This window comes from Akebia trifoliata, chromosome 8 (assembly GCF_017979445.1).
Source record: "Akebia trifoliata isolate Shusen 1 chromosome 8, ASM1797944v1, whole genome shotgun sequence".
Lineage (NCBI taxonomy): Eukaryota > Viridiplantae > Streptophyta > Magnoliopsida > Ranunculales > Lardizabalaceae > Akebia > Akebia trifoliata.
Genome location: NC_141382.1, coordinates 40,442,981 through 40,456,076, shown reverse-complemented (window position 1 = coordinate 40,456,076; position 13,096 = coordinate 40,442,981). Strand labels below are relative to the sequence as shown.

General features: G+C 31.6%; 1 protein-coding gene across 2 annotated transcripts; it reads right to left on the bottom strand.

Moving 5' to 3' along the window:
- Positions 1-6,792: 6,792 nt before the first annotated feature.
- On the bottom strand, positions 6,793-11,015 carry LOC147396818 (uncharacterized). 2 transcript variants are annotated; one of them, XM_086452024.1, is made up of 6 exons: positions 10,807-11,012; positions 10,647-10,697; positions 10,397-10,448; positions 10,125-10,183; positions 9,722-9,767; positions 6,793-7,237 (listed from the first exon to the last, which is right to left on the bottom strand). In XM_086452024.1, the coding sequence occupies exons 1-6, from the start codon at positions 10,930-10,932 to the stop codon at positions 7,098-7,100; spliced, it is 474 nt and encodes a 157-aa protein (XP_086308150.1). In that variant the 5' UTR covers positions 10,933-11,012; the 3' UTR covers positions 6,793-7,097. The 2 variants fall into 2 exon arrangements, with proteins under 2 accessions (XP_086308150.1, XP_086308149.1); XM_086452023.1 differs by lacking the exon at positions 9,722-9,767 and having other exon boundaries at positions 10,807-11,015.
- Positions 11,016-13,096: the final 2,081 nt, after the last annotated feature.

Here is a 13,096-nt window from a genome sequence, read left to right as displayed (position 1 = left end):
ATCACTTTCATAATCAGCTAGATCATCACTTTTAGAATAAATACTTGTGATTTCTCTGTTTTATATGTTACGATATATCTAATTTATTAAGTCCTGATATCACTACCTCAAGTTTTAATTTTTAACAACGAGATCGTCACTTTTAGAATAAAATAAAATACATATGATCTCGTTACCTTGTACTTTAATTTTATCAGCGAGATCACCACTTTAAAATTAGAATAAATACATGTGATCTTGCTACCCCATGGTGATGCATGTTTTGGGAATTGAAATGAAGAGTGTACATAAATGGGAATTTTAACCAAAATTGTGCATGTTTTGGGGAAAAAAATTTTAAATAAGATTTAGAAAGAGGTTTAACAACTTCAGGGAAAAATATATAAATAACTCTTCCCTTTGGTGCTGCCCGAGTAAAAGAGATTCCTCTTCACATCATCGTCGTCAAACCCATATCTTAAGGACATAGGATCGGTTACACTAACACCATAATTAGAAATCATAATCATGGAAGCAAAAAATTAGAGGTCGGCTAAATAAATCACATTTCTTCAATCAAATTTTATCTCGGTACACTCTATTTTGTCTTGCCCTCCACTCCACTCAGTCTGGTTCCTCCATCAAAACTAATAAATAATGAAAAAGACAATATGAATAGATCAAGATTGGATAACTCATGAAAAACACATGATTCCAATCATCTACATAATAAAACACAACAATAGGTCCCACTTTATTACATTTTAAAGTAACTAGCTAATAGTGGATAGGGTCCACATTACTTCCTCTTCACCCACTTTAACTTTTAGTGTTCTTTCTTTCCTCTCCTCCCTCTTCTTCAATGGAACACCCCTCTAAAACTTTACCATCTTTTCTCTTATACCCTTTAATACCAATAAAGACATTGCCATAAGTATGAGCGAACTCTAATCTATATAATAAAATACAACTGTAGATCTCACTCTAATTACAATTATGGGGGATAAATATCCCATCCAATTACATTTTTGGGATAGGATCCACACTACCCACTGATAGGGACATCAAATCTTGAAGAGTAACTTTAGTTTTTATTTCGATTTCTGTTTTAAGATTTTAATTTTATGTTTTCTAGATTTTTTTTTTATGTTTTATTGGCCTATGATCTTAGTATAATATCTAGGGGTAATTTAGTAATTTTAATTTTTCTTTTATTTAAATTTATTAGGGTTAAAAAATTAGAAGAAAGTTACAAAAAAAATTAGGTTATTTATTTGGTATTTTAGTTTAATTATGACTCTTAGATTTATTTTCTTTATATAGATTGTATTCGGGATTTTTTTTTAAACGAAGATTTGATGAATAAATAATAAGTTTCTTTTAAGGAGTAAAGTGAGTTATCCACCATTCTTGGTGTGATTCCAAGATACTATCTTTTCTATCATATTTTTATTTTTTTTATTATTTTTTGAATTTCTTGAAATCTTGAATCCATCAAAAAATCATATTTTCATGATTTTTTTTAAACTTTGTTTTTCTTAATTCTTGATTCTTGTTTATCGATTTTTGTTTATTGAAACCTACAAACCTTAACCCTTATTCATTTCTCCATTATCTTAACTTTTAATCCTTACCCTATAAACCTTTAACCATTTTCCTCTAGTCTTTGTATTTTTAGTGATTGGTAGTGTAATCATATTTGCAGAAGGTCAAAATTACACCTTAACAATCAAATCCTTTTGGACTTACCCTATTTTACTAAAATCCATAATCCAATCCTAAACCAAATTCCCTAATCTTCGTTATTTTATTTTTCTTCCCTCATCTTCATACATCAAATTTGGTATCAAAGCCTAGTTTCAGACGATACAAATTAATATATCCCGTTAAGGGGAGACGGACTCCATAGAGATGTTCTCAGAGGAACTGAAAAATACGTCGTTAAAATTACATTGAATGCGCCACTCTCAAAAGTCACTTGGAATCACACCAAAATTGATGGAGAACTCACTTCACTCCATGAAATAAATTCATTTTTTATTCATTAAATCTTCATTTTAAAAAAATCTCTACTACAATCTATATTATAAAAAAAAAAGTAAATCTAAGAATCCTAATCAAACTAAAACATCAAATAAATAACTTAATTTTTGTAACTTTCTTTCTCCTAATTTTTCAACCCCAATAAATTTAAATAAAAAAAAATTAATTACTAAACTGTACCTAAATATTATGCTAAAACCATGGACCAACATCAAAATAAGTCCAAAAACACAAAATTAAAGACCAAATATCGAAATCTAAATAAAAACTAAAATCTAATCTTCAAGATTTGATGTCCCCATCAATTCTCTTCGGCTAAGATAATTTTGCTATTAGCGAAATAAAATTGTGGTAATTCCCCAACAAATGAAGTCCATATAATCCACATGCAATATGATTCTGATTTGCTTCTCAACCAATGCATCCCAAGGCGGGATCTTCTACTTTAATTCATCACGAAGTTGAGTCTTGAATTCGATCTCTTCCTAAATGTTGAAATCATCAAATCAAATTTGGACTCTCATTTTTTAACAAGAACAAACTGGTATAACTCATTGATTTAACCCAAACATTATCTGCATTTTCTTTTTCATGAGATAAAATCGATGTTAAAATCAAAGGATGTAGTGGTTCCACAATTTCTTATGCCAATTGTTCGGATTCTTCAGACTTAGATTCTTATTCAAGAACCAATAATGATGTCTCACACTTGTCAATCTCACTCTTGCTTAAATCAAGCTCATAGATTTCTTCTTCGATTTTTTAGTACTCTCATTGAGTTTAAGTGGATGGATTTTGATCATATTTACTTCATTCTCCTAATTCGAGCACTCAGAATTATAGTGTCCAAAATGATTGCACTTGAAGCCCAAATTTTGTTGTCTGAACTCTTCATATCATGGATCACACAATTGCCTATGCTCTTCGCTTTCCATTATAATACAGTCATGAATAATGCAAAAATATGCTTAAGAATAGTGCATTCGACATAATTCTGTCAAAATATTTTTCAACTCTTATATGAACATCTCTATTGAGTTCATCTCCCATCAACATGATTTGCTGATTTGTGTTACCTGAACCTAGGCTCTGATACCAAATTAGATGTAATACGATAAGGGAAGAAAAAGTAAAAAATAGAGATTAGGAAATTTGGTTTAGGATTAGGTTAAGGATTTGGGTAAGATAGGATAAACTCAAAAGGATTTAGATTTTAAGATTTAATTTGACCTTTTGCATGTATGACCACAATCCCAATTATCAAAAAAATACAATGGTTAAAGGAAAAGGATTAAAGGTTTACAAGATAAGGATTAAAAGTTAAGAGAATGGAGAATGGAGAAAGGGTTGAGGTTTGTAAGTTTCAAGAGTCAAAAATCAAGAATAAAAGATCGAGAATCAAGAATCGAGAAACAAAAATAAAAAACAACCAGAATTAAAAGAAAATCAAGAAAAAAATTATTCTTGATGGATTTAAGATTTCAAGAAAATTAAGAAACAATAAAAAAAATAAAAATAAGAAGATGATAGAAAAGATAGTACCTTGAATCACACCAAAAATGATAAAGAACTCACTTCACTCCATCAAAGAAACTTATTGTTTATTCATCAAATTTCCGTTTAAAAAAAAAATTCCTAATACAATCTAATATAAAGAAAGTAAATCTAAGAGTCCTAACCCTAATAAACTTAAATAAAAAACAAACTAAAATTATTAAATTACCCTTAAATATTATACTAAGATCATGAGCCAATAAAATATCAAAATAAACCCAAAAAACATAAAATTAAAGTCCAAAAATATAAATCTAAATGAAAACTAAAATCTACTCTTCAAGATTTGATGTCCCTATTAATTCTCCTTAGCTAAGAAAAATTCTCCACTGACTAAATAAAATTGTGATAATTTCCCAATAAATGAAGTCTTATAATCCACGTGCAATCTGATCTTGACTTACTTCTCAACCAATGCATCACATGGGGAGGTCTTCCACTTTAATTCATCATGAAGTTAAGTCTTCAATTTGATTGAAATCATTAAATCAAATTTGAACTCTCATTTTTTGACAAGAATCAAATTCGGAACTCATTGATTTAACCAAAACATTATTTGTCTTTTATTTTTCTTTCCTCATCGTCTTGCATCAAATTTGGTATCAGAGCCTAAGTTCAAACATCACAAATTAACAGATCACGTTGAGTGGAGATGGACTCAACAGAGATGTTCTCATAAGAGTTGGAAAATATGTTGTCAAAAATACGTTGAACACACCTCTCAAACATATTTTTTCATTATTCATGATTGTTTTGTAAAAGAAAGCGAAGAGCACAAGTAATTACGTGATCTATGGTATAAAGAGTTCAGGCAACAAAGCTTGTACTGTAAGTGCAATCATTTTAGGTACTATAAATCAGAGCACTCAAACTGGGAGAATGAAGTAAATGTGATCAAAATCCATGCACCTAAACTCAACGAGAGTAATAAAAAAATTGAGAAAAATCTATGAGCCTGATTTAAGCGAGAGTGAGATTGACGAGTGTGAGATATCACTATTATTTCTTGAAGAAAAATCTAAGTCTGAAGAATCTAAACAATTGGCACACGAAATTGTAGAGCCACTAGATCCTTTGATTTTAATACTTATTTTTATCTCATGAAAAAAAGAAGGTAGATAATGTCTTGGTTAAATCAATGAATTATGCCAACTTTGATTCCTGACAAAAATTGAGTCCAAATTTAGTTGTATGATTTCAACATCTAGGAAGAGATCGAATTGAAGACTCTATTTCGAGATAAATTAAAGTAGAATTGATGGGGGCAATAAATTTTGAAGAGTATATTTTAATTTTTATTTATATTTATGTTTTTGGACTTAAATTTTATGTTTTTTGAGCTTATTTTGATGTTTTATTGGCTCATGGTCTTAGTATAATATTTAGGGGGCAACTTAGTAATTTTAGTTTTTCTTTTATTTAAGTTTATTAGGAGAGAAAAAATTACTAAAATTAGATTGTTTATTTGGTGTTTTAGTTTAATTATGAATCCTAGATTTATTTTCTTTATATAGATTGTATTAGGGATTTTTTTTTAAAACGAAGATTTGATGAATAAAGAATGAGTTTCTTTTATGGAGTGAAGTAAAGCGGTGTTTGTTTGCACTATTTTTCAGTGTTTATTGTTGAAAAAAAAATTTAGCACTTTTTGTCAAAATAATGCATTTGTTTACTCCATATTTCAGTGCTTATTGTTGAAAATAAGTGAAAATAATTTAGCACTATTTTGACACTGAAAAAAAAGTACTGAAGCAATAAGCACTTCACTTTTTTTTGCACGGACAAGTATACCCTTCATTTTTTGGGCATGGACAAGTATGCTTTTATACTTAAAAGGATATTACCTCTTATATCCCATGTATAATTATATCAACACCCCACAAATTAATAAACCTACACTGTGACCAAATTATTTTGTCTTATACAGGTTAAAAGTTTTGGAATGAGTTGATTTTTGGTGAGGATGATCTCTACAATGAGGAGATCATCCTCAAAAAAAATCAGCCCATCCCGAAACATCTAATCCCATCAAAACAAATTCAAGAACTATAAATCGTCCATTTTTTTTTTATAAACTAGTTTTGACATGGTTAGAAGTTTCGGAATGGACTGATTTTTTGTGAGTATGATCTCTAGACCATGTAGATCATCCTCACCAAAAATTGGTTCATTCCAAAAACTTTAACTCATAAGACAAAAAAAATTGACTATGGTGTGCATTGCCCTTACTAATTCGTGGGGTGCTTGTATAATTATTCATCCCAAATTAAGTTCTTTCAATGTAGAGATCATCCTCACCAAAAATCAGCCCATTCCAAAACCTCTAACTCATGTTTTGAAAAATGTTTTGCCAAAATGTTTGTTGCTGAACGGGACCCATATATATATATATATATATATATATATATCCAAAAGAAGATGAATGGAAATGGTGAAAGCAGTTATAAATTCAATCTTGTTTTTCTTTTTTGTTGTTGTAAAGAGGTGATCCCTGTGGTAGTAGGCCTGCTTTGGCCCATTGAGATTTGCCCGACCCAAAAACCAACCTTATCCAACAGGACTAATCCCGGACCGCACACACCTTCCCACCCTGTCACGTGAAGCCATTAAGTAGCCATCTTTTGGTGGAGGGGCATATAGAGATTCAAAGTCACAACCTGGGGAGTACACCCAGTCACTTCTTACCATCTCAGCTAACCGCCAGTGAGTTATAAATTCAATCTTAATAACACAAGACTTGACTTCAGATATAGAATGGAATAGGGGTATCGGATTCATTTAGCCAAATCCCAGATCCTTGTTGTAGAAAAAAATGTAGAATAAAAGAAAGCATTTCAGTACCAAATATGTGCCAGAAAAAATTCGGTCCACTCAGGCCAATAGCATTATTTCAACAGTCACAACCTCAAAAGGAGATCACTACTGTTATTAGAGGTAATATTGTCTATGATCCTAGGGTTGGAGGAAATGCTTCTAAATCATTTTAATCTTTTTTTTATAATAATCAGTAATCTACTCTACAATGAAAAGTCTACATCCATCAGGAAAATGAAGACAATTGGTCTGATTATTTCTCTGATGTGGATGGGGGATGCATGAAAGTATCTCGTAGAAGATCTCCGCAAGTGCACCAACATGATCGTTACGACTAGTGTTCTTCGGGTTTCAGAAGCGAAAGGCAATTCTTAATGAAGTAAAAAAAACAAAGACAATTCATAACAAAACTATAATCTTTAATGCAAATTATCATTCATAAATTATACTGAATTCACAAGATTTGGAAGGAAAAAAGAAAAGAAAGTCAGGAAAAAGAAGTATTGGTGAATGGTGACTAGATGATAGCTTATCAAGAAAAGAAAAAAAAAAATACCATACGGATGATAGCTTAAAGCTGCACACAACTATCAACCTTAACCATTTGCTTAGCAAGTCTTATATATATCTCAAACTAGAAAGACGAGAGACTATTGTTTGCAAAATTGTAAGTAAACCTTTTTCTCGCTATGTTGCACCAAAGAGGATCAACTTGATCTTCTATGTGGATTAGAGGTGTGAGCCTCTTCAATGTATCTTGTGAGGTGTGATATTGCATAATGTGAAGCACTCGAGGCAGCATAATAGGATGTGACAGAGAGCTGAGCAAACTTAGGAACTGCATAAGCTGTAAGATATAACAAAACAGACCTATAAGGTTCAACATTAATTCAATGTTCAAGGTTGTAATTGATGGATCCAAACAATTCTAAATAGCCTTATATAATAAGCACAGACCATCTATAAAAAGCATGGATGGGTGGATTTTTCATACAGACACTAGCTGACTTGGCTTCCCCAAAGGAATCCACTGTTTTACTAGCTCACCTCTCAACATATGGAAAGTTTCAAGAGTTGTTATTATGTGTGATAAATGTAGGCATGGATGTGATGTACAATGTCCATATGATCAACCCAAGGAATAGTCAATCAGATGGACAACTTTGTTTGGCCAAATAGTTCCCTCCAAGAGGCAAGAAAATGAACACTGTCTATAGAGGCTCACTTGATCCGTAAAGAAAAGGGAAAGAGCTTTCCCGGACATTTTACAGCTTCTCAAACAAATTTTTTAAGTTAAAAATCATGACTCCTGGAATGTCATGTTAACATTTTGCTCCCAATGGACACATCAATTTCAAGTTTGTTTTGTTATATTCCCATCTTCGATCTATGACTTTCTTTTTGATACTAATTGATAGGGCACGATCATCCAAGGTTTATGGAAAATTTTCTTGATAACATATTGTAGAACTAGAGTTTGCATGTGCTGGCAGGCACGGACATCCTCTTTTGGGTTAATGGCATGGTCACCAAGTTGGAGAACGAGTTTAAAATGGAGAAAACAGGAAAGAAGCAAGAACAAATCAGGAAAAAATGAGATATATACATAAATTAAAATTATGAAAAAACAATGTATTCATGATGTAAAGTACAATACATTAGACATTTATTCTAAGTTTACAAAATATTTAAGCAAAAAAAATATTATCGAATATCTATGCATGATAACATGTTCCTACACATAATTATACATTTTATGATGATAAAAAAAATCTAACCATCTATGTATCTTTGAGCAAAATAACACACTATTGGCAAAAAAAAAAAAAAAAAAATTATAGCATCAAGCATTATAATCAAATCCTGCATTAAACAATGAACCAAAGTACAGACAACCATATGGCCATAGAAATTAAATATAGACCTGCAAAAAATGGGTTATTTTGGTTTTTATTTTATTAAAAAAATGTGTTTAAAGAATAAAAGTCATGTTTAAAACATAAAAATGTGATTTTTTTTTTTAATTGAGTTTTTTTTATTGTTTTAATCATTAAGAGGTACGAAACGTGTCTTAAACAAGACGTAACAAAAACAAAAAAAAAACGGAGTTTTTTGTTACTATGGTTAAGGGGTAGAAGATGAAAGGCAATGAAGTTGGAGGGTTATTATTGAAAAGGGCGGAATGGCAAGTAAATTGGCGGGGTGTTCTTGGAAAGGGGAGAAAAGGTAATAAAGTGAAGAGTTATTCTCGAGATTCATGGCAAGATTAAATCACAATCATTCTTTGTGGTGGTATAACCGTCCTGTTTTATTATATAGATTGTCTCCTTCATATGCATAAACAATGATGCAATAGAAGCAATGTGTCAAAACCCAGCCATCCCACCAAACCGATGAAAAAGAAAAAGACCTCCCTAGGAAAAAAATCCTTTTTAGCATAAACAATGTCTCTATTCTCAATTTCATTGAAAATGGCTTCATAATCAAAGATGGTCCACTATTGTGTTCTCCAACTATTGTTATACCAAACCACTCTTTGCTAAGGTTTAATAGAGATCCCCATTCTCCATATTGAAATCTTCTAGAATCTCAGTCTTTTATCTATTCCAGAATCATGGGCACCCTAAGACAACATCTTCATATTTCTATCCGAAAAATATATGAAGAAAAGTACTTTCCCTAATACCGCTTGTCACAAGGTAAGCTCAAGTCAATGACAACTAAGGTCTTCCGGAATCTCCAATCCTTTATGCCACCTTCAAATCTCCAGCCACGAGATCACAAGGAAAGAATTTCAAATCATATCACTTTATGCGGGAAAGATCTAGTTAACATGCCACTAAGATTTTCTTGTATGAAAACCTAAAACAAGCTATGGCATGGTACTAAACCAAGCAATCTCACGAGTTCACAAGAGAACTAAAATCCTAAAAGAAAATTTCATTAACTGAGAAGTCTCATTTATAATGAATCTTAACAACTATGAAAAAATAAAATAAATAAAGCCAACTTAAAGCCTAACAAATCCTATACAACAATCTAAAATTAATTAATGTATTTTTCGATTGACCAAGTTACACCTATATTACGTAATTAACCATATAGTCAAAAACTAATTTAAGGCCTAAAAGGGCACAATGGGTGAAATTTCGTGATATAAACGAGTAAATTGAACTAGTATTTTTAAACAATGAGGTGTGTGGAGGTGTTTCACTAGCCAAACCCTTAAGTCTTATACCTCACAAGCATGCACTTTTTAGATATTTAAATAAATTACTAAAGAATGCCAAGAACAAGTTTAACAACCATTTCACAAGGAGAAGAATAATACCTCCAAATGCCGCACTGGCCGCTGAAAACAAGAGAAAGGGAGGAAGCTACAAACAAAGAAGATAATATTCTAAATGAGCTAATGAAGTTTGACTTTATTTATAAGATTTAACATCTAAGGAAAAAAATAGCAATTTTGTATTCTTAATTTCACAATAGCATGGTATTTAGTACTAATCATCACGGTATCGTATGTATCTTCTTCTAAAGGTAACAATATGATACATAAGGGGGAAATTAACCTAATTTATTAAATAATACAATATGGAAATAAATCACAATAAATCTCGATTTTTGCATCACGAAACTCACTATGACAACAATATTTAATACCAAGAGCAAAACAATGTTGCATTGGATACACTAATTGATAAATCAGATATAGAAGAAGAGATTATACATACCCCAATGACAAAAGGAAGCCATTTAGGTCCCTTTATGTGTTTCTGAACAAATGGAATCCCTGTGAAGAAAAAGAAAAATATTAACAACTCTCTACAATACAATTGCAATAATAGACGTCACGTCAGCTCTTTCAACAGAATTTAATGGCGAAACAAGATTCCTTTAGTCAACCCCAAAAAAATTTAGATAGGATTTGATGATGATGATGAATAAGCCAATCTCAAAAAATTTATATTTAAAAAAAAAAAAAATTTAAAAACATGATTGAAACCTGTATTGAAACCATGGATGGCACTAATCATCCCACCAGCACCAGATCCAGCCTACACAACCGATAAATCAATATAAACGTGTTGGTGGTGATACAAAGTACAAACAGAATTTAAAAAAAAAAAGTTTGTGAAAATTCGAAATAATAATAATTGAGTGGAACTTTATTCAATTAATGAGTTCAGCATCTCTGAATCTGCAAAAAATTGGGAATTTATATATAACAACGAGACGGGTATCGATCGAATTACCACAGCGGTTGCGTCGTCTAAAACGGAAGTTACAGTCCATTCTCCGTTTTCCTGTTTCAAAATATATCTAAAAATATGAGTAAAATCAAGTAATTAAGATCTCTCAGGGGAATATTGTCGAACAGTTAATCTGCAAATATAGAAGAGAGAGAGAGAGTACAGAATTAGGGTTTAAGAGAGAAAGACAGCGAGGACAGCGAGAGGAACCGAGGCCAGGATTGATGGTGGGATCGTGGTAGAGATTACCAGACCTGAGTTTCTCCTCGTAAACCTCTCTCGTCCCCATCCCTCCTTGTTGATGTCTCTCAAGTCTCAAGCTCTGTCTTACACAGTTTCTTCGGAGTTCCGTTCCTAACTTGGAAATTTCTTTTAATTAGGAGTATGGTTTTTAAACTCGGTATAACGTCTCGTCTCGTTCAGCTTCGATACCGAGTTGACTCGGACGACACGTCTCGTCTTATTCGACATTGAGACAATGATTTTTAATCATTTAAAAAATCTTAAAATTTCATAAAAATTCAGAAATGATTCCTATTAAAAAATGAACCCAAAAAAATATATAATTAAAAAAAATCGATTTGGAGGTACAAGAACAAAGGGTTAAGGTTTTAACTCATTTGTCTTGATTAACTCGAATGAGATTTTCAAAATCTCATCTGATACGTCTCGTTTAACTCGTGAGTTAATCATGTTCTGCGCTGTCTCATTTGTATCGCTCGAGACATTGGAAAATATCATATGAGACGATTCGTTTATCTCACAATATGCAGTCATCTCAAAATACTTTGTGAGTTGATCTCGTTTAACTCCGATACCGAGTTAACTCAGGCAATAAGTCTCGGTCTCAGACGAGTTTAAAAATCATGATTAGAACTCTAACAAACATGGTTTTTTAACTAGGTATCACGTCTCGTCTCGTTCAGCTCCGATACCGAGTTGACTCGGACGATACGTCTCGTCTCGTTCAACATTGAGACAATGGTTTTTAATCATTTAAAAATTTTGAAAAATTCTAAAAAATTCAGAAATGATTCATATTAAAAAATGAACCTAAAAAATATATTTAATTAAAAAAAATCATAATATACCTATTAAAATAAATAAATTAAATATGTACATTATTACGTATGTTTCATTTTCATTGCACAAGTGCACCAAACTTGTTTTCCAAACACAACATTTAAAGAGCACTAAACTTACCATTAAAAATATCAATTAAAATATTAATTGCAATTCGATAAAATGCAAATACATGCTAACGATTAGGTTCATACATATAAAAATAATTTAAATACTAATATAACACTCAGTTCGAGTTTAAGGTAATTCGAATCCAAAACAAACATTAATTAAGAAAGACTTGTAAAAATAGAAATCATGAAAGCGAAGCGCTACAATGACATGAGTTGAAATTTGCACCGATGTCCGATAGAACATATAACTCACTCACCTACAAAAGATATTTGATAATAAATTAAAATCACATATACAAAATACAATAACATAAAAGTAATTTGAAATCAACATACTGTTCTTGTTCCTCGTAGTGCGAATAAGATCGATAGTCTCCAGAGAAGAAAAAAAAAAGTAAAAGTGTCAGTTGTGGTGTCACTCATGTTGGTAAGACTATGTTCCCTTTATTCATAGTTTGAGCTTATTTGTCCATTGTATGAATAAGAACGTTTGTACCCATACACACTAGTAGGTTGGTCATAACCATAATAAGAACCACCATGTCCAAACTCAACATCATAGTTATTGAAGGCATTATTCTCGTTTATACCCGTCTCTTGAGGGTATCCATAATAATCATAACTTCTATCACCACCACCATAATATTTAGTCTGAGTTTCATCATCATTATCACTACGAAACTCTGTCAATCTGGTCAATTCCTCGCATCTTTCTTCGAATGGCCTACCACCATGGTCAGTATCTTGTGTCGTGATCACGTTATCAGGTTCATTATCATCTCATGCTCTATTTTATGTCTCTTGACCACCTCCATCATCATCATTACCACCATTCGGAGATGGAAATCTACTCGTACCTCTGTCTGGTTAGGTACCAATCTCCCTATCCAACCAAGACAAGTCGTTATTATCCATTAAAGGATCTTTCGTCTCTTTCAACCACTAGTCTAATACGTCATCATACTCAAATATGGAATCTAGATCAACAGGATTGTAATAACTATCTTTTGATCTACAGTCTATGATATTGAGAATTCGTAATCTCATGTTATAATGTGCAAACACCAAATTCCTTAACTTTTCCATTTTGAATTTATTACGATAACAAGTGTGGATTAAAGCAAAGGTACTCCAATTTCTTTCACAGCATGAAGACAAACAAGTCTGACTCAAGATTTTAATCGTTATTTTTCTGAGGTCAAGTGCATCATGACCATAATTATACCACCAATCAATTGATAAGAAGAAAAGAAAAAT

Coding starts and splice junctions, on each gene's coding strand:
- LOC147396818 (XM_086452023.1), bottom strand. CDS start 10,932: ATGGGGACGAGAGAGGTTTACGAGGAGAAACTCAGGTCTGGTAATCTC. Junction 10,698..10,806: donor CTCTCTTAAACCCTAATTCT/GTACTCTCTCTC, acceptor ATTTTGAAACAG/GAAAACGGAGAATGGACTGT. Junction 7,238..10,124: donor GGCTTCCTTTTGTCATTGGG/GTATGTATAATC, acceptor TATATCTTACAG/CTTATGCAGTTCCTAAGTTT.